At 38.1% G+C, this 26888-nt stretch overlaps 4 protein-coding genes and 1 pseudogene across 12 annotated transcripts; 3 read left to right on the top strand and 2 right to left on the bottom strand.

Annotated features, from left to right (window-relative positions):
- Positions 1-3764: 3764 nt before the first annotated feature.
- LOC131005075 (F-box protein At4g18380-like) lies at positions 3765-4655 on the bottom strand. The gene is made up of 2 exons (XM_057931880.1): positions 4397-4655; positions 3765-4271 (listed from the first exon to the last, which is right to left on the bottom strand). The coding sequence occupies exons 1-2, from the start codon at positions 4508-4510 to the stop codon at positions 3969-3971; spliced, it is 417 nt and encodes a 138-aa protein (XP_057787863.1). The 5' UTR covers positions 4511-4655; the 3' UTR covers positions 3765-3968.
- A 4171-nt stretch (positions 4656-8826) lies between these two features.
- LOC131005072 (60S ribosomal protein L7-1) lies at positions 8827-11363 on the top strand. The gene is made up of 5 exons (XM_057931871.1): positions 8827-9268; positions 9636-9733; positions 9810-9947; positions 10738-10840; positions 10924-11363. The coding sequence occupies exons 1-5, from the start codon at positions 9080-9082 to the stop codon at positions 11137-11139; spliced, it is 744 nt and encodes a 247-aa protein (XP_057787854.1). The 5' UTR covers positions 8827-9079; the 3' UTR covers positions 11140-11363.
- A 286-nt stretch (positions 11364-11649) lies between these two features.
- Positions 11650-13992, top strand: LOC131005073 (uncharacterized). Of its 8 annotated transcripts, none has more exons than XM_057931877.1 (3): positions 11650-12204; positions 12876-13007; positions 13572-13992. In XM_057931877.1, exon 1 carries the CDS (start codon positions 11793-11795, stop codon positions 12141-12143), a length of 351 nt encoding a protein of 116 aa, XP_057787860.1. In that variant the 5' UTR covers positions 11650-11792; the 3' UTR covers positions 12144-12204; positions 12876-13007; positions 13572-13992. The 8 variants fall into 8 exon arrangements, with proteins under 8 accessions (XP_057787860.1, XP_057787861.1, XP_057787855.1 ...); XM_057931878.1 differs by having other exon boundaries at positions 12871-13007; XM_057931876.1 differs by having other exon boundaries at positions 11651-12204; positions 12950-13007.
- A 7158-nt stretch (positions 13993-21150) lies between these two features.
- LOC131005071 (factor of DNA methylation 1-like) lies at positions 21151-23495 on the top strand. Of its 2 annotated transcripts, none has more exons than XM_057931869.1 (6): positions 21151-21286; positions 21546-21937; positions 22307-22396; positions 22464-22601; positions 22699-22917; positions 23006-23495. In XM_057931869.1, exons 2-6 carry the CDS (start codon positions 21557-21559, stop codon positions 23255-23257), a joined length of 1080 nt encoding a protein of 359 aa, XP_057787852.1. In that variant the 5' UTR covers positions 21151-21286; positions 21546-21556; the 3' UTR covers positions 23258-23495. The 2 variants fall into 2 exon arrangements, with proteins under 2 accessions (XP_057787852.1, XP_057787853.1); XM_057931870.1 differs by having other exon boundaries at positions 21268-21398.
- A 1623-nt stretch (positions 23496-25118) lies between these two features.
- Positions 25119-26293, bottom strand: LOC131011679 (uncharacterized; annotated as a pseudogene).
- Positions 26294-26888: the final 595 nt, after the last annotated feature.

The following is a 26888-nucleotide window of genomic DNA, read 5'->3' as shown; positions in this document are numbered from 1 at the left end:
CCGGCCGTTGACCGACCGAGCAGCCGCCGTACCGCTGCCATCTGGGCGGAAGGCCGTTTCAGCGAGACTCTACCGCTGCTCGCCTCCGCCGACAGCCGTGCCCCTGCTCGCCTCCGCCGTTGGAGGAATCAACACGCCGCAACCAGCTGTTAGACGCTGCTCGCTCGGAAATCTCTTGCCGCCGCCGCCGCTTCTGCAATCATGTCAACGGGTGGGCTTAACCTACCGGTTGTCTCCAACAATTTTACTCATAATTCTTCCCTGCCACACAAGAAAAATCCTAGCCCATCGGGACGAATTGCTACTGTGTCAAGCTCTCTTCTGCCAGAGGCATCTCAGCTGCACCGGAACCCTAGCCCGCCTATGGGGTTGGCGGGATCTGTTCAGCCTGCGTCACACCAGTTTCATGTAGATGGCTCGTCTGCTGATCAGCGCAGTCGAAACATGGCTCCTAATGCCAATCTTCCAGGGAATAATTCTTATATTGTGCCAGCAAATAACCGCTCCCAACAGAAGACGGCTGAGACGACTCTTGTCAAATCATATGTCGATATTACTGCGAATCGGACGCCGCGTCGTCCGGATGTTGCTGCACATCATTATCATGCTCTACGCCCTACAAAAGAAGGTGATCACTACTGTTTCAAGATGCCTACAGAGCTTCATTTGAAACAGATTTCTGACCTTAATCATGCTTTGACGGGAAGGTTGTTGTTAAACAAAGGGGAGAAGCCCAAGCCTGCGTTGATGATTAAAAATGAGCTTCATAACATGTGGAATATAAGTTCGCCTTGGCAACTCATTCCTTTGGGTAAAGGATACTATACCATAGTCTTCCAGAACGCAGCGGATAAACAACGAGCTAAAGCCAAGTTGATTTGGGAAGTTTTTAATGGACATCTCCGCCTTCGCGAGTGGGTGAAGAACTTTGATCCGTTTAAAGAACTCTCGTCGTTGGCAAACGTTTGGATTCGTATACATTATTTGCCTATCGAATATTGGCATGCGGAGGTGCTGGCTGGAATTGCACGTTTCGTGGGCCATCCGCTGAAGATTGATGGTGCTTCGATTACTCGAGATTTCGGACAGTTCGCGCGTGTTCTTGTGGAGTTAGATATGTCCAAATCTCTCCCTACCACGCTTCTTTTTGATGGGGGTGACTATTCTTTTCATGTTGAGTTTACTTACGAGTACTTACCGTATTATTGTTCCAAATGTAAGATTACGGGGCATTCTCCCGATAAGTGTCGTAAAACTAATCCGCCAGTGGAGGCTACTATGAAGCAGGCTGGAAAACAACAAGCAATGGCGAAACAATGGCAGGAGGTTTCTGAGCCAGGGATTTCTTGGGGTGAATCGATTCCGGTGGGGCTACAATCTGAACAGGTGCGGGCTTCACCAGCACATGGAAATAACTTGATACGACAAGAGGTTGTCGAGGAACAGCATGCGGTGCAGCAGAAGGTCTCATCATGCGCTGCAACCCTTATTGAGAATAGGTTTGCTGCTTTACAGTCGAATGTTATGGAGCAGGTTGTGACGTCCCATGAGGAGGTGAACGAGAGGGATGACCGTTTTTTGTCAGGGCCTGATTCGTTGGAAGTTGTGCTTGTCCCGGTAACTTCGGAGCATCAACTGGATGGCAACGATGAGGATGTGGATGAGGAAATAGAGATGGAGACGCCGAATGGAGTCGTGAATCTTGCGAAGAATGTGGCAGCTGCTGCAGAGGAGGGCAATAGCTTGCGAAATGAAACTTTGGCGCTTAAGGATGCAGTGGCGGAGCAGCAGTCGGAGGTTGGGACAGATGGTTTTGTGAGTGAGCAGGTTCATTACTCGATTCAAAAGGAGGTTGTTGGAGATAAGCAGTCCAATCCTACTCCGGAGGATATTGCTAGTCGTATAAATCGGTTAGAGGACCAGGTTAATCAAGAGATGTTATTGCCCTCGGAGCCGAAGCGCGGACGTGGCCGTCCAAAAGGCTCGGGAAAAGGAAGGGAGCTTGTACATGCAGTTCCGACTAATAGCGTTAAAAACCGCCTAAGAAATGCGGAGGGTATTGGATTTCAGCAGAACAACTTCGTGGTTGATCATAGTAGCAGCAACGCGATGCGTACTATGAACAATATTCCGAACATCCGTTGGTCGGATGTAATAGACATGGAAAATGATCGCAACAAGGATGATTATCATTCCAATATTCCGAACATCCGTTGGTCGGATGTAATAGACATGGAAAATGATCGCAACAAGGATGATTATCATTCCAATATGGATTTTACTTTTTGATTGTTGGTTTTTGCGGTAACGTTTAGACTTTTCTGCGCGTTGTTGTTTTTGTTTTTCGGACTCTTTTAGAGTCTCTGTTCCTTGCTTGCGTCTTGTGCATTCAAGGGTTTTTATTTCTTCTTTTTATATTAAACTTCCAATTCAGCAGTACAGGTGGATATAAGCAAATATCAACCTTTTCCTCTAAGTTAACTAGCTCGGAGTGTGGATATAAGCAAATGTAAACCTTGTGCATTCTCTTTGTTTGTAAATATTTTATGAGAAAAAAAGGGATAAATAAAATTTCACTCTTTAAATTCTTCTTTTTTTCCCTCATTTTCTACTTGACCCTTACTCATTCCTCATTTTCACTACAAAGGAGAAATAATATTATTCATCCAAAAATTGTGTGATAATATTATCCCTCCTTTATCGTGAAAATGAGGAATGAGAAAGAGTCAAGTAGTATATGAGGAAAAAACAGAAAAGATTTAAAGGGTGAAATTTTAGTTATCCATCATTCTCTTATGATGAATTTAACCAAAGAGAACGCACCCTAAGTTAACTAGTTCGGGATGATCAATTTGAGCAACGATTTTTTGTAAGATTCACAATTTGATAAAACTTTTTATGTTGAGTTTATTGATCTTTTTATGATTTAAGTGCAAGCGAGATTTACAATTTATACATTAAAAGAAGTTTTTTTTTATTTGATCAGAGAGAGAAAGGATCATATGATAATATTACCTTTCATGAGAAATAAAAACAACGAATAAATTAATAAAATTCATAAATAAATCAATGTAACACAAGAATAGTCGTATTTAATGAGGTGAAATTTTATAAATAGACAAATGAAGTAAAAATCACGAATACATTTATTCATATGTTACATTGATTTATTCATGGATTTTCTCAATTTATTCATTATTTTCTTTTCTCATAAAAGAAGTCATTCACACTCGATCTCCATCCTATATTCATGGTGAAATTTCGTCAGATCCAAGATTTGAACTTAGGTGATAATGGTTATCCGTGTGTTATTTTAATTTATTCGTAGATTTTATTGACTTATTCGTTATTATTATTTAACACGATTAATCGAGTAAATATCAGCCATAAAATTTAACTATCTCATGTTTCAAATTCATTCTCATTTTTCACAAAAATAGCATTCTCACTGAATTTTTTGTTTTCTCTTTCTAAATGTATATGATTCATAGTTTATAAGGAGTAAAAGGTTGATAGTACTATTAAAAGAAATATAGATATTAAAGAAAAATGAAATTAAAATTGAACAATGTGCGTGTTTGACTTAGGGGGAGAGTAGTGGTGATTAATGTATAAAGATGGGGATCAAGATGATTGACTCGAGTCCACCGTCATCCAATTTTTTATAATATTATTTTCCCAACAAAAAAAATACTAAAATTATGCAGTTTTAATATTTTTAAAAGAGTTATTAACGCAAAAATACACCAACTTTGTACCAATCCTAATTTTTAACATGAAAAGTATATAAAAAGAAATACACCAACTTATTGATTGTAGTAATTTTAACACGAATTCTATTTGCTATCATAGATATAATTGGAGGCAAAACAAAATAAATGTCTTATACGCCATCACCGTTTTCTGCATCAGGTAATGCCTCGCCGACGCAGTGATCAACCACAATATCGTCCACATGATCCGCCGCTTCAGCTCGTCGTCCCCATCACCCGCGATGCATTTTCCTTGGATTCATCTGCATCCTTCTCCGCCCACGACTTTGCCCCTAAAATCACGCAGTTGTGCAGCTCTCGCCCAAATTCAGCTTTCCATTTCAGCAAAGTCGTCGAATTCTTGCCATTTTTGGGCGGATTCTGCTTCTGATTTCCATGGCAGGGCAGCTGGAGATGGAGACCGCAGATTCCTTGGAAATTCTTCAATATCTCGTTGGGGACGTAGTACGCGTAGAAATCTAGGTCATTCTCCTCGTTCTTAGGCCTTGATTTGACCATCTGCGAAATCAAATGGAAGCTACATAAACACAATTGAGTATAAACACAATCAACATTAGAAACCCCAAATTTGACCAGATTGTGGCCAGAAGCATTTCGAATTTTGGGGATTTTGCTCGAAATACCAGTTGAAAGAAGAATTGATCCAGAGATTGAAGTAGAGAGAGGATTGGGATGTGCGGCGGAGCTGAGGTTGTAGAACTGGCATCGGTGGTGATGGCGATGGTTTGCTCTACCATTGAAGATGAGACGAAGATAGAGACGCGGCGGGTTCACTGCGGTCGTGGCTTCATTGCGGTCTTTGGAAATTTAGGGCGGTGAGGCAGCGAAGGTCACCAGAGAGCAGAGGAAAGAGGGAAGAGGGGCAGTGAGGCGCCAGATCTGAGCAACCAAACTCAAGGAGAGAGAGAGGTGGGGCCCACCTTAATTATATAAAAAAAATGTTCTAACGGCGTTAGCATCCGTTAAAACGTGGGGAAGGGGGGGATTGGTTCGATTTTGCATAGTAAACAACGCTTACCCTGACTAAAGGGTCTTGTACGCGATAGAGACGTCATCAATAGGGGGAATTTGGTACTTAACCCTTAAAATTCATGTTGAAAACCAAAATTGGTCCAAATTGATGTACTTATATGCCAATAACCTTTTTTTAAAACTAAAAAATGCCATCATTAAACACAAGGGTTAATTGTCTCTAAATTCATAAACTATAGTCAATTTCTGTTTTTTACCTCAAACTTCGAACTTCTTATTTAAAGCCATCGACTATCAATTTTTCCCAATTTTCCCATTAAACAAATTTTTGACCAAAATCGAACACACGTGGAGCCAAATTTTGCCAACGTGGACACACCGATAATTAGTAAAACGACGTAGTCGTTTATCCCATAGAAACGACACCGTTTCTTGTGCGTTTTTCCTGAAATAAAATTAGGATTCATCTCTCAAACCCTCAATTACAAAATCCTACACTAATATGTCGATTATTTCAAGAATTGAACAAAATATATTGGGCGTTGAAGATTTCGCATGTGTTGATGGCACGTAAGTGTGATGAACCGACGGTGAAGGTCTCGATCTCAGGGTCGCTGGCGTTCTTCCTCGCAGACACCACCACCTGCTTTCTTGTGTTCACGTTCTGGCTCAACGTCATGTCCGACACCACCACATCTGTAGGTTCTGAGGAAGACTGCCAGAGTGTGTCTCCCGTGGCAACATCCCGCAAAACGAGATTCCTGGTGTCCGGGATTTGGACGGTGGAATTGACGATGGAGGTAGTGAGATTGGTGGACTAGACGGTTTGATTATTGTCGTCTTGGGATAAAGTTACGACGCCCGAAGCATCTTTGAGGGGGGGTTTCTCTCTGTTAGCGCCCGAAACATCGTCGTATGGTATTATGTGGCTGAGACTGCACACGTGGATGCCACGTTTTAAGTGACTTTCGCCACATCGGATAATTTCGATACTGATTTTGGCCGAAAATGTGCTTGATAGGAAAATTGGGAAAAATTGATAGTTGATAGTTTTTAATATGAAGTTCAAAGTTTAAGGGAAAAAGCAGAAATTGACCATAGTTTATGAATTTAGAGGCAATTAACTCTAAATACAATACTAATATTCCACTACAACAAAATTGTCTAATAGTGAAATCAATTAAGAGTTGTGTCACAAAACTTGTTACATCTTTAAATGTAACAAAGTTTAGCTACTCCAACACATGTATTTATATACTTTAATTACACAATAAAATATAAGTAAATTTTGTTACATTTTAAAATAAAACAAATTTTGTAACATTTATCCATGTAACAAATTTTGTGACATTCAAAACTATCAAAAAATATTTTTATTAAATATAGATTTCTCAATACTCTCTCTATCTCTCTCTGTGTGCGCGTGTGTCACACACTCACAAATATTATTGCTTATACACATAAATATTATTATATTACTTTAACTATTAATAAAATTACTTTTTCTCAAATAGCTAATTAATTATAAATTACACATTATCATAAAAAATAGCTATACTTTCATATGCCACAAAAATAACTACACTTCTACGTATCACTAAAAATAGGTACACATTTAAAAATCGCTAAATTTAGTTACCCAACTAAAACATGTCACAATCTTAATTAAGTATATTTATAAATATTAGTATTATTTATAAAAAATCATGTCACTATTGGAACATTTTGTTCCCGTGATTCTCTCTTATTTTAATTATTTCTCACTAGGGTTGTAAACGAGATGAGTCGAGCCGAATACTAGTAGGCTCGAGCTCGGCTCGTTTAAATATTCGGGTGTTCGAGCTCGGCTCGAGCTCGATTTGAACTTTAATATTGTTGATCGAGCTCGAACTTGTCACCCACTTACCAAGCTCGAGCTCAGTTCAAGCTCGACTCGAGTGATGCTGGATAATATCAAATTCGAGCTCGACTCGTTCGATGTTCGTATATATGATTCGACTCGTTAAAAATTTAGGAAAAGCTTCTTAATTAATATGTTACTCGAGTTTGAATTCAACTCGTTTTAGACTCGATTGAAGGCTCAACTGAAGGTTCAAGAACAGACTCGCAAACATATTTGCGAACAATCGAATTCAAACATATTCGCGAGCTCAACGAGCTGAATGCTATTAGGCTCCAACTCAGCTTGTTTACTATCAAATTGAGCTCCGAACAATTTTTTTTTGAACCGAATCTTAAATAATCTACGAGTAGCTCTGTTCATTTACAGCTTTATTTCACACTAATGAAATTTTACGCACTGTCTATACGGATATATAAGAGTGTGAGTGGGTGACTAGTGAGTTACCGAGTCGTCACACCTGTCAAATATAATGAAGACTGAAGCTTGAAAATTTGTTCAAATTGCATATCATTCACATTCCAAATTATTGGAAAATCTGTTGCCAGTTTTAGAAGATCAAAATATGTATGCTTCTATAAATATTTATATGAATGGTATTACATACTCCACCAGTTTTAGGAGATCAAAATAAGCATGCTTCTATAAATATTTATATGAATGGTATTACATACTCCTCTAGTTGACGAGTTGCATCCTTATATTTTTTTTATTCATTCACAAAATACATCTCCATTTCCATTATTAGTAACAATAAAAGTGAGATATCCCTTAAAAAAATACATTTCTTAAAACTCATATCATTCTTAAACGTAAATATAATTTATGGACGAAGAAAGTATTATAAAAAATAATGTACTAAAAGAAATAATAAATACATTTATTGTAAAAAATAATGTATACGCTGTTAAAATTAATGCACTAAAAAAAATAAAAATTTTGCTCCCTCCAAGATTCGAATCTAGATGATGCATCCACCGTAGATCTTGATGATTAAATGACTGAAAATGATTCTCAGTTCTTATTTTATTTAGTGATTCTTACTTGAACATTTTCCTATATATATATATATATATATAACACATGCATATACAAGATCCGACCATCTTTTGTTCATGTATTTATGTATTATAAATGGTCATGCTCCGACTATCTTTATTCATATATTCTTATGTATTTGTTCATGATTATCAATTTTCATAAAAAGATTTTATTCTAACTTGAACTTGACTATACATATACTATTTTATTGTGAGGATGTCCACTATTTGGATTTCTCAAAGGGATGAGGCGTTGTTATCCCTAGTTACTACTCCCTCCGTCTCTCCAACATCTTTTTTTTTGGTCTGTTCTCAAATATTTTTTTAACATATTTTTAGAAACAACACTTATATTCTTCAATTTTTTTGTGAATATGTTCTCCAGTCCTTAAAGAAGCACGGTTTATAGTTTCTATGAAGTAAAAAGTTTATAGTAGACAGAAATATTATATAGATAGATGATATAGACGGTGACTATTGGATTTTAGTCTTGGGCCGACCCTAAATATCTTCCGTTTATTTTGAAATATTGTGTGGCCCATCGGAAGAGTAACTGCTCTCTTCAATATACTTTAGTTGCAAACACTAATGGCCCAATGAATTTCACACACACATGGAAAAAACACACCCACAACTTACAAACCAACAATATTTAGATATATGGAATCAATTTAGGATCCACACAACCACACATGCTCATTTTCAACACTTGATGCGCGGTAACTCTAACTAGTGTTTATTTTCATTTTTTTTCTAATAGAAAACACACACATGCAACTTATAAATCTACAAAATACAAAAGATAAGATAAACTTGTATTTTTTCCTTTAAAGGATCAATAATGATTTCATATTTCTTCCTGTAATAATTCGAACCATCGACATAATGATTGGAGAAAAAAACATCGTTTCATTGTCCTAGACAACTTCTAGATTCAAGAAATCAATTCATAAGCCATTCAAATATCAAATATAGAAATAACCTTATTATACATAAATATTTTCTCCAATTCAATGGGTCAATCGGGTTGACCCAAATTTGTGTAACTTGTATTCTAATAGGCTATAGGCCCATCAATTTCTTTTCAGATATTTACCAAATATCAGCCCATATTTAGTTTGCTTGTTGGAGATATCGGAGTAAAACAGTCCGGCTCATTTGTTTTATTCACATTATATTATATTAAAATATCCGAAATTTCAAGACTACAATAGCTATTTGAAGTTGGGGGTTTATATTAGGGTTTTGACAGTCGATGCAATCTCTCTCTCTTTCCTTCCGTAGCAGGACTCGCGTCTGCGAATTCTTGTATTTCCTCTGAATTGATTGTTTTGCTACCAATTATTACCTCTCTTATTTGCACTATCGCCATTTTCATCGAATAAAATACACACATGGCGGCAGAGGAGGCGGCCCCAGCGGCTCTGAATTACATACCGGAGGTAGTGCTGAAGAAGAGGAAGACCAATGATCAGTGGGCAGTTAGAAGAAAACTCCAGCAGCAGGAGAGGGCTAAGCGTCTGAAAACCGGTAATTTTATCATAAAAAAGCCCGAGCAATTCATTCGAGAATATCGCGATAAGGTAATAACACTACTTTTGCTACTCTATTTCCAGATATATAAAATCTCTATTGTGTGTGGTGACTGGTGTGTGTGTGCTTGCGTATTTCAAGTATCGGGTGATTTTCCGAATGTTTAAATGTGAAAATTTATGTGTCCGTGTGTTTTCTTCTTCTTGGTGAAAATTTGTTGGCATATACTGTTTGAATAAGGAGATCTCGGAGATTATAGATGCTATTTCGGGTGTTTTTCTGTGTGAAACTTGGTTTTGATGTTGGCATGAGCTTGCTGTAAACATTCTGTTGGAATATACGAATTGGATTTTCTTAAACAGCTCCACTGGCGATCTATTGAGTAAGAATTGTTCATATTTGCCTATGTGTTTCCAGGAATTGGACATAGTTCAAATGAAGAGTAGGGGGAAGCAAATCAGACCCGCATCGGTGACACCCGAATCCAATCTTCTATTTGTCATTCGCATACGAGGGTCAGCTAAATTAACAATGCCCGTGCTCTTGCTATTTTTGGTTTACGAGTGTTTTGAGTTTCATTTTTTTTTCCAGAAAAAATGACATGCATCCAAAAACCCGAAAGATTCTGTATTCTTTGAGATTGAGGAAAATACGCACTGGAGTTTTTGTGAAAGCCAGTGCAGGAATGATGGAAATGTTACAAAAGGTGGAGCCGTACGTAACTTATGGGTATGTCGTGCTTATTTCCTTATACGTTGCTCGTTTGTTGCTTTATAGTTCCATGAACTACCTAGAATCACCTAATTTGAATTCTTGGGAACCTTTTACAGAGCATGACAATTTGTAAAGCTACAATTTGTAAGTTACTTATTTACATATGTCTGGGTGAAGGAAACATGCTATTGAGGTGGTAAATTCATGATTTGTTTCCTAGAAAATGTGAGGCAAGACCTAGTCTTTTGCTACTCCTACTCCCAAGCACATATGTGACTTCTTCAAACAGAACACTTTTGATTTTTGTAGCAGTATGAAAAATATATTTTAGTTAGGTTGTCTCTGCTAATAAACTTTGCTCTCTGCTGAAAAATAAGTGAATCTGGTCTTCTTGTATGTGCATGCTTGTACCTTTTGTTATGCATCAGGTTCCTTGAAGTTTGTCTGAAGCCTGGTATTTTAGCAGTTATAGAAATCTGTTATCTTAAATATACCTTATACAGCATAATGTTAAACATCCTAGGTCCAGTTTCAAGATATTCTGATGCATATACATAGCAAATATTGAACGTGAGCATGAATCTCAAGGAACATCTAGAACAGACTCTGCTCAATCATTGATACAAATGATGGAGCTGAATACAAAGTTTCTTTACCTACTGCTGTCAGTTCTTTCTTGTGCTCCCATATTCAGATTCCCCATTGTTTCACTTCTTGTTTGTTTAGCTTAACAGAGACACATCTGGAGAAAGAATGTTTAATAAATACCCCGTAGCAACTTAACTCTCAATTATTTGTGGTGTAGATATCCCAATGTGAAGAGCGTGAAGGACTTGATTTACAAGAAAGGTGTGGTGAGAGTTGGCAAGGAGAGGATTCCTTTGACTGATAACAATATTGTGGAACAGGTACGAGAGAGTACTGCTAGTATATTCGTCATTTTCCAAATCTGTCGGTAAGTAATTTTAACATGATAATACGGTCGGTGCAGGAATTGGGTAAGCATAACATCATTTGCATAGAAGACATTGTGAATGAAGTTGTTAGTGTTGGTTCCCATTTCAAGGCAGTCAACAGTTTCCTCTGCCCCTTTGTGCTGAACAACCCGGAAAAGGCCTTGCAAGGAAAGAAGAAAAGGTTTGAAGATGGAGGAGATTCTGGAAATAGGAAGGATCAGATAAATGAGTTGATCAGCAAGATGAATTAACATAAGAAATCTAGATTTTTCTGAGATGAAGTAGCATAAGAAAATGGTGGTGGTTCTTAAACTTGGAACTGATTTAATTTTGAGTCTTTGTTTTTGATCTTGATAAAGTCTCATGCTTTGCCTCTGTTTGGCAGCTAATGATTTTGTGTAAGTGAACTTCATTCTGTTGTGAGTTTTATCGGTTAGAACCTTGTATGGAATCACAATGCAACTTTGATACAAAATTGACACTCCTCATCTATTCTCTGATAACACTCGTAACCGAAAACCCTTTTAAACATAATTCATATGCGCAAAAGATAACTAATGTTATTTAACCTTTCAGTGCTTATGTGCATCTTTTTTAAGAAAAACAATTTAAGTTATTTAACATTTTATTGTATACTATTTTACATCCTTTTAGTATTGGAAGATTTTGAAATCGCAATTTGAGATAAAACTCAAGAAGATACTCCTAGGCTAGGATGCAGCCATTCAATGTAATTTTATTTTATTGTAGTACGAATTCATTCTTGTTTTTTTGGCGGTGAACCATTTATAAAGGCTAAAGAGTAACAGCTCATTACTCTACAACGAAAAAAACTACTCCCACTTCGCTAAATCTTCATCTAAAGTTCGTGTGAAGCAGCGGCGGCGGCAAAACGCGCCGCCCGATGGAAAATGGCGACGACTGGTTGGCCGCCGACAAGCTGTACCACGTTCTTTTCTGCTTCTTCATTTCCGTGGTTTCCTCTCTACTCGCGGCGCGGACTCGCTACCCGTTCCTCCGCCGCCGCAGCATTTGGATCGGATCACTCGTATCCTTCGCCGCTGGCGCCGCTAAGGAGTTTGCCGACGAGTTCGGCTATTTCAAATCGGCCGGCTCATCTGCCAAGGATGCCGGCGCTGATTTGATCGGGATTCTACTCGCCGCAATGATTCTTTACTTGTCCAATTGTAGGGCATCGACCTCCCGGACCGGGCCTGACAGGCCGGGTCAAGCCCGGGAGCTTGAGATGGTTTGAATTGGTTAGGACGACGTAGTCTGTCTGTTGCTGCTCGTGGATTTGGGCGATTGTTGATCAGGTGAGAGTTGTTGTTCGTTGGCATAGTTGGATTTTTACTAAACCATTGCGAATTATGGATTGCTTTCTTTGTTATTGAGTGCAGAGTTTGATAATTTTTGATAATATGAGCTCACAAGCTTCTTTTTTTCAAGGATTATTTGCGTACAATAACATGACATTGAGATCGTTGCACCAAAATAAAAAACCAATTTCAGAACTTTTATAATCACACTATGGATTTGAAATTGGGCAAAATTGATGCAACTGCGGAGAGAGTAAAGTGTTTGTGAAATGGCCTAAGAGAGATGTCAACAGATTCGGTGTTGAAATTGAGATGCAAATTCATTACTTTTTCTGAAAGATGGATGAATGAAAATTATGGGTTTGTAAACGAGATGCGAAGCAGTGAACTTGTGCATTATAATTCCGAAATCAATTATGGGGTTGAAATAGCAGGGTTTGTGTAACTGTAAAAACCTGGAATTAAACATTCTTTGAAGTATTTCTAGAAGTAACTTCAGATTTACTAACACTTGGTGTTCTAAATAATCAGTAGTTGTGCATTGTTTTGTGTCTTGTAACGCTCGTGCTATAGTGTTCTAAATAATCAGTAGTTGTGTATTGTTTTATGTCTTGCAACGCTCGTGCTATCACTATTCAATATGCAGTTATCCCTTTTCCCTAGTGAAGGTGTGATTTTTAGAGAACACTCCATAGAGGAGCATGGGGAAGAATTGATGTGTGTTGTTAATGTGGTGTGTAAGGTTTGGCGAAAGCTTTGACGATCGTTTCTTAAGCCATGGACAAGATCTTTTGTAATTGGTATGTTGATCATTCATGTTGCCCTTGGCTTTCAATGGTTTCCTGCATGCATTACATACCTTAAAGGTTTGATATTTGCTCCTTTCCTCGAACTCAAGATTTAGGATTCTGAATTTGCATAAAGATGGTGCATACATATGTTCATCAGCACATGATGAATAGAGCTAAAACATGTTATCATGGATGTCTGTGTTCTTGTTGTGGGACAAATTGTTTCTTGGTCATAATGTAGACTACATGTGTTGTTTCAGTAGAAACTTTCTAATGACAGAAGAGGTGTATTCAGTTTAATTTATGAGTAGAATTCTTGCCTGCATTCACTTCTGCTTCGTCGTTATTTGAAACGCTTGCTGTATACACCCATATCGTCTACACAGTTATCCTATACTTGTTCATTACATTTGTAGATATGGCATGTGTGGAAAGTCCCTTCATTCTTATCTGTTGGGAGTTCATATATTTAAAATCTTAAGCCAAGTTCTGTTTAAATTTAGTGATCTGCAGTAGGCACTTTCCTACTCTTATCTGCATTATTAACAGAGCATACAACTTCATTTCTTTTAGGTGCAACGGATCAAATTCTGAAGCTTTGCAGCACAGCACCATCAAGGTAGTAGTGGGAAATTCAACCGTAGCCTTGAAGGCTCTGATCTGGGCAGTTTTGTGCGCGTGGATGTGATATAGTTTTCCGAGCAGCAACGAGAAAGGGACCGTAAGACAAACCCTTGTGCATGATTCATTGAAACTCGTCTAGTTCCCCTCTTCTGAAACGGGGAGAGCAAAAACGTCTAAAACTTTCATTTCATAAACTATAGTTCATCAAAAGTGTGACATCATTTGGCTAATTGTTTTTGTTAGTAGTTTTGAAATTCTCTAAATGTACATATAAGATCTCTCACTTGACTCGTTTATTAGACGCAGGTGGTCTCTCTTTTAGTCTCTAGGTATGGCTTTGTTTATTCACTTTGGCTCCGACTTTGATCAAGTTTCCACTGTCGAAATTTTATTTTTCATTGCAGATGAAAAGTGAAATATAGCCAAAAAAACCATGGATTGAATTATTGAAATATCCCAACAATTAATTTTATTTTATAAATTGATACGATATTCTCTGCACATTCTAAACAGATACTTCCTCTATTTTTGAATTAAATAAGATTGCACAGTTAAGCGAAAAAAAACACAAACGTTTGCACAGTTGTCAAGATTCCTACATTAAGGGCCTGTTTGATATGGGTTTAAAAGCAAGATAAGTTAAATTAATATGGATTTATGTAGTGTTTGATATTATGTGTTACTAATATGGTCAACTCCAGGTTTATCCCAAGATCCTAGCTTATTTTGTGGGATTAACCCACACTAATTATCCCACCTTCCCCATGGGATTAACCCACACTAATTATTTCACCCCATCCATAGGCTACTAATTTAGGTATTTGATATGTTAATCCAACCTATTTCAATGGATACCAAACACTTTTTGTGATTAATTACCAATGATATCAAACACCCATCTGAGATTAGAAATCATGACTAATTCACACTAAATTATCAGGATAATTTATATCCTGATTAATCCAATACTGAAAATCAAACGGGCCCTAAGGAAAGTATCCTCTTTTTTATTTTAATTATTACATACAAAAATTAGTAACGCGGAAAATTTCGCATTCGCGATAAACTTTAAATAATGGGGAAAAAAGATCTGAGGTTAAGTAGCAAAATGCCTAATTTTACAGCAAAAAACAAGAAACAATAGGGCCATTCGGCCCTATTGACCATACAAAATCAAAATTTAGCCATTAATTAGGTGAAATGCCTAATTTGTCCTTTCTACCCATCGCACTGCAGTTCTTCGATTTGGCCCAATCGCTCTGGCGCTCCTCGTTTATTCCGGCGTAGTTTCGCAGACGCAGACGGAGGGCTCTCATATAGAGCGGCCGTGGCTGCTAGCGCGGTGGAGAAAGCGAGCTGCGCCGCGGAGGCCGAGGAAGCGGGAGTGATTGCTGGGGCTCTGGTCGCCAAGCAAAGGCGTAGTGTCGACGGTGGCTGCCGCCGTGGGCGACGGTGGGCTCTCGTTGTTCGACGACATCGTTTCGATTGGGGGAATTTCGAGTTTCTGATTTTTTCTAATTTTTTTGGGCGTGCCTGGGATGATTGTTTGGATCTGATCTGATGAGGCGGCGACGGTGGATCTGATCTGATTGTTGCGCCGCCTCCTCCATCGGCAGATCTGATCTCCGCCTCCTTCGATTTCAGCCATCGACAGATCTGATCTGATCTGATCTGTGCTGCACGTATGGCACTTATGGCACTATTAGTGCCATAGTGCCATAAGTGCACACTTCCTCATAGAGTTTAGATATTCCATTTAGTGTTTAGATTATCCATTTGGAGTTTAGATGTTCCATTTAGGGTTTAAATGATGTTGTTGTTTCTGTATTTGTGCTGCACGTATGGCACTTATGGCACTATTAGTGCCATAAGTGCCCAAATGACCATTTTACTTAGTTTTATTTTAAATTTCCGTTGGCACTTTTGGCACTATTAGTGCCATAAGTGCCTAACCCGACCCGGCACGCGACCCGCGTGCCTGATCCTACCCGGTCCGCCTCATTAAGGGTAAAAACGTCCAAATCAATAAAAATGGCCAAATTTTGTGTTTTTTCAATGTGTGGCCATAAATTGTGTTTTATACTTCATTTTGGCTACTTCAAAATTTTACTCAAAAAATAATTTAATTTAATAAACACTATATTTTGTGCAATTTAATTTTTAGTGGGACAATGTTTACAATGAAAATAACTAGTTCTCTAAAATGGATATAGTCAAACAACATTCGTTAGTCAATGGTTGTGTTCAAACATACTAGCTCATTCGTCCACAGTAAATTTAATCTTTTTTTATTATTTTAATCAATTTACAATAAGTGTGGTATTTTTATTTTGGTATACATATTTTTTTATTTTCAAACTTCATCCATGATTTATAAAAAAATTATCTAATAATTATTTATTAATTATCTAACAAATCAACTTTATTAAATACTTTGTACACATTTTACGTCATTTTCTTAAAATTTGTGTTCTCTAATTTACATTACATTTATTGTAGACACAAAGTAAGTAATTGGTTTTGATTGTAAATGTTAGGGTTGTCTTTTGTACTTTGCTTCTTCTTTTATTATTATTATACTCAATTCGTCCCAGTTTGACACGAATTTTAATAAGTGGTTGAGTGTGTTGTGACTTGTGAGTGGAATAACGGTTCCATATTTTATGTGAGTGTTAAAATAATTAAAGTGGAATAAGAGTCCACATACTTTTACTAAAAATAGAAATTGCTATCAAAATGCAAGACAAACTAAAATAGAAATATGAATACTAAAAATTGAAACGAAGAGAGTTCTTCATTTTTATAAAAGTTTTTTTTTTTTTGCTATTTTGGTGCATCCGCACAAATTAATCTATTTTTATTTTAGATACTATTCTACTGTACATTATTTTCATGTATCAATTTAGTTATTTATTCTACTATATAGTGAATCTATTTCCCTACTCACAAATAATTAGCAAATTATTATTAATATTATCATAAGTATTTTAAAATCTCATTTTTATTATTTAGCATCATATTTTTTAGTTGTAAAATGTCAAATGTCGTTTTGTTATTTGATTGAAAAAGGTGAGGGAAATGGTTGGTATGCAAAATGCAGACACAATTGCCATATCAACAACAATTTGAGAGTAAAAATTCATCAAGTGCAAAATTAGAAAAAACAAAAAGTTGCAAATTTTAAAGTTGGGAGCAAAATTAGAAAATGAAAAAAGTTCGAGTATTTACATGCCAATACGCCTTTCCTTTTTGGGTATCCTGAAAAGTTTGCCTAAATCTCATTACTACCATACTTTCTCCGTCCATGAAAAATTTCACATTTTTCCTTTTTAGATTGTTCATAAAAAAATTGCCTACCTATTTTGGGACTATACCCACCACTTAAAAATACCTTAATTACCCTTTCTTTTCACCAATACAATAAATTACTACTCCCTACGTCCCAATAATGTTGTCCCCTTTCTTTTGGGCACGAAGATTAAGAAATGTGAAATTTGTGTGGTAAAGAAGAAGGCCCCACATGTTTAACAAAAAGTAAGTATAGCTTAATTTTTCTTGTAAAATTAACAAAACTAAATTCTGTAAATTAAAGGCAACAACAAATAATCTACAGATTTCAACAACAAAAATTAACGGCAAGAACTGAAAATGCAACAACTAAAAATGCAACAAAATTCCGCAGATTTCAACAAAAAATTTCAACAAAATCTTCATCCTCCTCAACAAATTTCAATAATTCCTTCTGCAAATTCCTACTGCTGCCAATGAACATAATCAAGCAAAAGAACAACAAGAATAAAAATCAAATCTTTAGCCCAACCCCCTAAACGAACAAACAGAAATTCAGCCACAATTATCCACAAATCAGTGGGGCTGAGCTGCGGACAGCACATCCCGCAAATTAGACGACCCATTTTCTGGGGAAAAAAAACAGAGGAGAAGGGAGACGAGAGGGCGGCGGAGGCGAGATGGATGGAGGTGGGAGGGCGGCGAAGGCCAGAGGGATGGAGATGGGAGGGCGGCGGACGCCAGTGGGAAGGCGGTGGAGGCGGCGAGAGGCGAAAGGGCGGAGATGGGAGGGTGGCGGAGGCCAGAGATGGAGATGGGAGGGCGGCGAAGGCGACAGGACGAAGGTGGGAGGGCGGCGAAGGTCAGTGGAAGGCGGCGGAGGCGAGAGGATGGAGGTGGGAGGGCGGCGAAGGTCAGTGGGAAGGCGGCAAGAGGCGAGAGGGCAGAGGTGGGAGGGCGGCAGGGTGGCGAGAGGACAGAGGGATGGAGGTGGGAGGGCGTTGGAGGGTAGAGAAGAGATGGAGGCAAGAGAGAGAGAAGAGAGAGAGAGAGAGAGAGAGAGATAAATTAGGGTTTAGAGGGGGGATTAATTAGGATAGTGTTTAATTAGAAATTAATTAGTTCCTAAAATTTTCCTAAAAAGGAAATGGAACAAGATTATTGGGACAAACCAAAAAGGAAAGTGAGACAAGATTATTGGGACGGAGGAAGTAATATTTTTTTGACTATTTTCAATACATTTAATAACTTTTTCTCTATTCTTAATACACTCAACAACATTTTATTAAAATTCGTATCACTCTCTCCAAAGAAATTTTTTCGTGGACGGAGGAGTATAATTCAACCGGGAGTAATATTTTTTGTTTAAATTTTTTGTCTTACTTTTTATTTTGAGTGAAAATTTAAAATGTCATATTTCTTATATATGAAAAATGTCTTCTTTTATAAACATAAGAGCATCCACATCCCAAGGTGCTTAAGTTGGTGCTTAAATGGTGGTCCCCACCTAAGCACCTCCCCTCTCTAATGTATTGGTGCTTAAATCTTTATTTCCACAAAATCCCCAATTATACACTTCTATTTTAAAATTCTAAATTTTCATTAAAAATAAAATTCAAACATTACAATAAAAAAATATTACATAATTTAAATAATAATAAAAAATCACATAAAGAAAATATAGGATTTTAAAAATTAAAAAAATCAATATTACATTAGCTAAAATAAAATATAGGATTTTAAAATTAAAAATATTACAACAATTAAAAATTAGGTGAAAATTAAAAAAAGTTTTAAACAATAGTAGGATTTTAAAAGAAAAAATAACAAAAATTTAAATCAAATTTTCAAAAAAAATGAAACCCTACCGACCCTACCCCGCCCATTTCTTTCCCTTCTTTCTTCCCCATCCAACCGCTTCCCCCATTTATCACCTGCAAGGTTTTTTCTATTTTTCACGCGTCTCCCGCACGCGATCACCCCGCCCCCTCCATCAACCCAGGGACGCATCACGCCGCATCTCCAGCGCGAGCGGTGCGCCGCGGGACCGGATCGATCTGATGCTTAAAGCACCAGCTGTGGATGCTTTAAGTTTCACATGTCCTATTCTTTAAATACTCCTGATGTTGATGAATGTGCTTGATTTTTTGTAAAAGTCTTACACATTTGATCGGTTTGACAGAGACAGTTATATGATCTAGTCACCCGCCGATTAAATATAATCTTCATTGATAACTATCACATCATTGACTTTTTCAGAGTGATAATTGTCAAATCGATCAAATATGTAAGACTTTCTAAAAAAATCAAGCAAATTCATCAACATTAAATGGTAAAATAAGTTATTCCCTTAAATTTGGACATAAAATGATTAAGTTGATAGAATAGGGCATTTTTAATACTCCATCCGTCCCACTCCAATAGGCTCACTTCTTTTGGGCACAGAGATTAAGAAAACTTATTTTTTAGTAGGAAAGTGGTTCACACCAATTAAATACAACTTTTTCACCCAAATAGGAAAATGAACATATTGAAGTGGGACATCCCAAAAAGAAAAATGAGCCTATTGGAGTGGGACGGAGCAGTGTATAATATAGTACTCCCTCCGTCCCCAAAATAAGTTCCTCTTTGGGGACGGCACGGGTTTTAAAGAAAATGGTAAAGTGTATTGTTAGTGGAAAAAAAATATGTTATACTCCCTCCGTCCCAATATTCAAGTCCCCTATTCCTTTTTGGGCCGTCCCAATATTCAAGTCCCCTTTCCTTTTTTGGCATTAATTAAGATACAATTAATAGATTTAAGTGTCTCTCTCTCCTCTCAAACGGCTATCCCCCTCTCCCTCTCTATCTCTCTCTTTCTCCCTCAAAACCACCGCCCTTCTCTCTCTTGGCCGGACGGCCATCGGCTTCTGCCGCCGCCGCTCCAAGTCCGGCGGAATCGACGGCAGCCGCGCCTCCTCACGGCCCATCCCCTCTCTCCATCTCTCTCTCCTCCTGCTCGCGGTGGGCAGTCACCCTGGCGACCTCAGCGCCGCCGTCCTCGCCACCACCCCCCTCCGATTCTCCCTCTAAATCCTCCGTTGTTCCCTCTCCCTTCAAATTCCGGTGAGCAAAAACGAAGGTCACCTCCACTGCTCTCTCACCATTTCCGGCGACTGCAGCAAGCGGATGCCACCGTCGTCGACAGCAACGAACCACCGCCGCCAGCCGCCGATTTCACCCTCAAGATTGCCCTCTGTTCTCCCTCCCCTCTCTGGCTTCGACGGACAGCAGCTGCGGCACGACGGCAGTATAGAGGTGGTAGGGTTGCAGATTAGGGAGGTTTATTCCCAGCTCTGTTCCAGATTTGGGGAGAAATGATGGCCTTGCCGGCAGAGCAAAGATGGTGGATTTTGGTTGTAGATTTGGGTTGCAGATTTGGTTAGAGATTTTGGTTGCAGATTTGGTGCGGTGGATTTCTGAGCTCGATTTTGGGTGGCGCGGTGGTGCGGTGGAATTTGCAGATTTGGGGGAAAATAGTGGCCTTGCCGGCAGTGCAAAGATGAGACGAAGGGTGGTGGCTCCGGCGGCGGCTCTGAGATGAGACGAAGGATTTTTCAGATTTGAAGAAGCCGGTGGAATTTGGGGAAGAAGGTGACGGCCGGTGGAAGCTTCTGATTTAATTAAGAAATAAAATACCATTAATTAATGCACTAATTATGTGGTCCCTACTATTTTTACATCTAATTTAACTCTCCTAAATACCCGTGCCCAAAAGAAAGGGGACTTGATTAACGGGACGGAGGGAGTAATTAGTATTGGGAGTGGTGAAAAGGTGAAAAAGTGTTATAATTAGTATTGGGAGTGGTGAAAAAGTGAAAAAGTGTTATAATTAGTATTGGGAGTGATGAAAAAGTGAAAAGTAAGAATAAATAAAGTATTATTAGTGGTGGGGTAGTTGTTCAAAAATAGAAAGAAAGAAAGAGGAACTTATTTGGGGGACGTCCCAAAATGGAAAAAGAGGAACTTATTTCAAGAACGGAGGGAAAAAGATGAACTTATTTCAGGGACGGAGGGAATAACATTTTTGGCTATTGACACTTATATTTACCGAGCCAGTAATATTTTTTGTTTAAATTATTTGTCCTATCCTATGACGGATCGTGATTGATTGTGACTAAAGATAGCATTAGCATCATTTTACTTGTGCAGGGAGATAAAATATTTTTTTACAGTGGCAAGACATCGGTTGAGAGGACCTTGCAGGCATGCAGAAACACACTGCAACTTTGTTTTAAAGTCTCGATAGGCTATGATGATTATAACTGCCTCCCGCATAATGTAAATCTCTTCTTCCGCATCCACATTTCCAGCTCCACTCAAATACTCTGATCCAGGTCAGAGGACGTTTATTCATTTTTATTTTTCATGCAACTCACATGCCAAAAATGTTGATCTACCGTGGTAGAAGATATTGATGTGATACATGTGAAAACGTTTTTGCAGCTGGTGATTAATTGAATTTTCTGGTTGGATTGTTTGTTGCGCTCACCGATTTACTCATGCTAATAGAATCAGTGTGTGTTCTTTGTGTTAATTAGCTTAGCTTCATGTTTGATTAGGTTACCTTTTGTTTTCCCTTTTTTCTGCCAAAAGAAAAATTAATAATGCAGCGAAATCGTGTGGAGATGGGAAGCAGTTTGAAGGAGCAGGACATTGGAGAGTGGGAAGTTGAGGAACACAAGGAACTGAGCTATAAGCGTTTCAAGCTTCGAGATCACAAAGTGAGAACCTCCAATGGCGAATTCAGATGCCCCTTTTGTGCGTGTAAAGACGACGACGATTATGGGTACACTAATCTTCTTCAGCATGCTATTCGAGTGGCGGAGGGCTCCATACGTAGGGAGCAGAGGGCCAAGCACTCCGCCATGGCTAGATATCTTGCCGTTGACCTCGCCAATGAAGTTCAAGCAGAACCCCAACAATACTCTGATGAGGAGTGGGTACGTCCAACTCCTACCAAGAGATCAAGATCAGGCCCCGCAAAGGTGGTTCGTTTTCCACTACATCGTTTTTACTGATTTGATTTGCACGCACACGTGTGTGGAAACAAGTTAACTTTTGTGCAATTCATTACTATTCAGGACATGAGTATTTTATCCTCATTATGCAATTTTAGCTCTTTCTAAAGGATACGAATTGAGCAAGTTATAAACGATACATTAGCCTTTTTATTTATCAAGGCTAATCTTGAAAAGTGCTGGTTTCTAGTCATAATAGTGATGGCACTGTCACAGTTGGCTTCTTCTATTTTGTAGTTTGGTACATGTTGAGGCCCTTTTCCTTGCTTGTTTGCTTGCTGTTGTCTTATCTATTGGCTTTCATCACTTAGTTGTTGGTATATCATTAATTGTCAGAACAATTCTAGAGGCAAGGCAGTTCGAACGCCTGTGAGGAGGCAACCGAGGGCCAGTGTAAATGCCCAAAAGGTGGCTATGGCAGAAAAGGTGTGGCCTGATACCTGTATAGCATAATTTAGTGTCCTATATTGGCGTTAACATTGATGATATGCAGAGGGAGAAGGATGCTCTTGATGAGGTTGGTGCATTAGAAATAAAGATTACTGAGATGACTGACCAGATGAATGCACTAATCACAAAGGAGCGCTCTAGTAATGATGAGTTGCAAGGGGTTCGCACAGAACTAATGAAGGTATCATGATATCCTTTTCACTTAATCAAAGCTTTTGCATCATTGTATGTGTATGGTATGGTTGATGAGGATTCTGAATCAATCCATTTGTTATCAGGGCTTGAGTGATATTCAGCGCAGTAGCCACGTCCACATTGGGATTAAGAAAATTGGAGAACTTGATCCGGATGTCTTCATCAACGAATTCGTACAGAGAATGCCCCCTGGCGACATTGTGATCAGAGGTGTCGAGTACTGCACCTTGTGGCAGGAAAAGATAAAAGATCCCCAATGGTATCCGTTTCAAATCATTGAAGATGACAATGGAAAACCTCAGGTGCATCTAAATTGCATTGCCTTTCAGTCATTCGCTTTGTCTGCCATTTAAAATACTACAACTAACAGTAGTTGTATGCACTATGCAGAGATTGCTCAAGGAAGATGACCTTACGCTGCAATCGCTCAAGGAGGAATTGGGCAAAGAGATTCACGATGCAGTGGTCGACGCCCTGACCGAACTCCAGGAATACAACCCGAGTGGATGTTACATGGTTCCTGAGCTGTGGAACTTCCGAGAGAAGAGGAAGGCATCACTCGCAGAAGTTATCCGTCTCATCTTTGAACTTCCAGCTCTTAAAGCTAAACCGCGCACTCCACGCAAGTCGCGGAAAGGGTAGTAGACATGTGCTGTTCTTGCAGATTCTGGCACTTCTTTGTAGCCAAGAATTTCTCTGTTATGCTTGAATGCTTTTGTGTTGTGTGTGTTTTTAGACATTGTCTTTGGTGAACAATGCCCGTTCTTGATTAATAGTCTTGTTGGTATGCCTATGGATGACGCTGGTATTGGCACTTCTCGATCGAAGCCTATAAATTATTGATTATGCTTATGTAGATATATGCTATGTGTGTTTCTGAGATTGTGTTTAGTTTTTCTTGATTGCACAGTTGTTTTTATCTCTATCTTTGCTTTATGCCACTAAATTCAGCCTAAATTTTGGGCTTTAATTTATTACATTGTAGCAACTAGCAAGGGTTGTTCTAATCTCATTTAACTATTTAAACATTTCATTTGGTTCAGTTGATTTTGTTTCATGCCGTCACTTATCAAAAGAAATTTAGGAGGTATTTATTTAAGATTATTCTTGATTGATAAAAATAATAAAGAAGTGGAGATGTGTGAAGTTGTTAGTAATGGTCACATTTTAAATGTGAGTGGAATCGTGTAAATCTTACTAATATAAATAAAAATGACAATTTTTTTGTTAACGGACGGAAAAAGAAAATTGTGGCAATTGTTTTGTGAACGGATAGCATTATTTTTTAATTCATAGAACATTTTCTTAATTTTAGAAATTATAATTTTAAATAAAATTACAATGTGTAAAAACAAATGAGAGTTAATATTTAAATTAAATAAATACATTTATTTATCAGTTTATTGTGGTTGATATCGTCAAAAGATCATAATGATGATGAAGCTGAAATGATTCAACAGTAAGATCATATTTTAACAAAATACCACAATATTCATAATTGGTATATTATACTCCATCCGTCCATAATTTAAAGCCCTACTTGTTCTTAATTTTTTGTCCACAAATTAAAGTCCTATTATGTTTTTTGTACTTTTTTACTCTTCTTCTTTTCCTATATTTACTACCATTTGCTACTAATGGGCCCACCTTAAAACACCTTTATCATTTTTATATTATATATTTACTACACTTTATCAATTTAGTCAACTACCCTTATATTTCATCCACATCACTTTTTTCAGCTTTCTTAATCTCCGTGCCCACACCAAAGTGGGGCTTTAAATTGTGGATGGAAGAAGTAGCAATTATTAATTTATAATATTAACAAGACCTATACACACACACACAAATGGGTTCTTTAAAAAATTATTATTTTATTAAAATCGATGATTTTTTAAACTGATCCAAGCCACGATCGAAGAAATGTATTATTCACTCCATCCTAACTAGCTTGAGTCGTAATGCTCTTTAAGTCATCCCATTTATTTTTAGTCAATTCCGCATATGAAAAAAATTAGAAAAAGATAAGAAAATGTTAATCATTAAATCCTACTCCACAATTAATTGGGTAGGGCCCACTTATTCTACTATTTTATCTATGTCACATCTAATCACTTATTCACTTTATTACTAACACACTTAGGGCTCGTTTGGTGCTCAGTAAGGGATTAGTCAGTATAGTTAGCAAACTAGATTATTAGCGTTGATAAATATGTGTTACTAATATTGGTTGGTTGTTTGCTATTATGGTTAATTAATCATGATTTTTGTTTGGTATCCATATTTCTAGGTTGGGTTAAGGTGCAGATAGGCCCCTCAAGTATAAGTCCCTACAACGTATTGCTCCTCTTACTCACTGTGTGTGCAAATTAGCCCATAAACTTCAAAAAGTCGCACACTTAAGCTCATCTGACCTAACGTTGTCAGTCAACGTTAGTAATTTTTTTTTAATTCGAAAATTGGGGCCCACCTCTAATATTTACGCTGGTTTCCCACCCACCTTTCATTCCAACAGTCGCCAAGCATTCCATACCTTCTTCAATCTGCAGACACTCCATCCACAAACAAGAAAATGAGAATCACCAACACCATCATCATCAACATCAACAATCCAAAGAGTGAGAGAGAGAGTATACCGTTTGTTCAACAGCTTGTAAAACACAGAGTGATCGTTCCTGATCCTAAGTCGAAATATAAGCATTTCCCAATATCAGGGAAAGCTTTTTTTAGCGCAAGAACGATGTCAGAATCCTCATTTTCCGAAAAATCAAGGGCCCCTCTCCATGCACAATAACCTGAATATCTAACTGAATCTGTGATTTAGTCCAAGTAAAAACTTCTCAAGTTTTCAGGTAATTCATTAACAACCAATTCACAAACCTCAATTTACACTCAGGGAAGAAACTCCGCCGTATTGAAGAGAGACAACCATCTCAGCTGCCACAAGAAAGATCACCTGCAACCTCAATTATTTCTCCAAATTGAGAAGCTTTAGCCTTCACTTTCACACGGTTTCCGTCGTCGGAAACGCAAAAGGAAAGAAATGTTTGCCCCCAGCGGACTGTCTTTGGAGGCAATGCCTTGTATAGAAGGCTGTACAAATCAGACCAGAGTGCTGCCCTAAAATTGAAGCTCTCATCCCTTGTTAGCATCCATGCAATTGATTTTCTTCTCCCCATCAGTTGCTTCATTCTATAGTGTCACAAAATTACCAGAAGCTCATTTATCCGAAAATGAATTGTGATTATTTCCACGTATTGTTCTGAATATAAGGAATTGAAAAAATTTCATTCTACCAATCCCAACCCTAATTAAAGCTCTGATTTGAAGCAAAATCAAGTATCAATGTGAAAAAGTGGCAGATCTTATCAATTAACATTAAAATCAGTAATTCGATAATCAAAATGATCGAAAAGCTAGTTTACTTACTTGGTCAATGGTGAGCGGTAGCGTGGTGAGGTCAAGCGCACGAGGCTCATCGAGCCATGACTTGATGACTTTCTGCGCCAACAGGTCGAGCCCGAGCCCGGCACCAGTGGCGCAACCCGTCGCCGGGGAGCTTGTTTTCTCCAGCACCACTACTCCCTAGTCGGCGATGATCAGCGCGTGCACGCACGACAACCCAACGATGCTGCCGCTGACCACCACCGCCTTTCCCTTCATCTTTGTTTCCTTCATCTTCAAACGACTGCGTGTTTGTGTGTGTTTCTCGAATAAAAAAAAATGACTAACGTTGACTGACGACATTAGGTCAGAGGGGCTTAAGTGTGCGATTTTTTTATGTTTAGGGGCTAATTTGCACACACAATGAGTAAGATGAGCAATACGCTATAAGGGCTTATACTTGAGGGGCCTATCTGCACCTTAACCCTTCTAGGTTAGATAAGCTTAAAAATGGACACAATTGCAGGGCCGTATTAATTGTCCTGCATAATCCAAGGGGGGAGGCGGTATTAATTATCCTGCGTAATCCCGATTTTTAGCTCAGGACCTTCACATATCGCAGGGCCGTCCACGATGCATGTATTGAATACCAAACTATGCACTAATCTGGATTAAATTAGCTAACAAGGTGTATTCTCTAGCACCAAACGGACCCTTAAAGTACTAAACATTAATTTCATAAATCTCGTGTCCAAGAAAAGTGCCAAGCAAGTTAGAACGGAGAGAATAATTTATAGAGTTTATTAATTTATTGAGTATTATTGTAAAGAGATTTTACTATAATTATAAAATTAAATGAAACAAATTACTAATTACTCCCTCCGTCCCA

Source organism: Salvia miltiorrhiza, chromosome 1 (assembly GCF_028751815.1).
Source record: "Salvia miltiorrhiza cultivar Shanhuang (shh) chromosome 1, IMPLAD_Smil_shh, whole genome shotgun sequence".
NCBI classification, from domain to species: Eukaryota; Viridiplantae; Streptophyta; class Magnoliopsida; order Lamiales; family Lamiaceae; genus Salvia; species Salvia miltiorrhiza.
The sequence above is the reverse complement of the archived record's forward strand: the minus strand, read 5'-3'. Positions and strand labels throughout refer to the sequence as shown.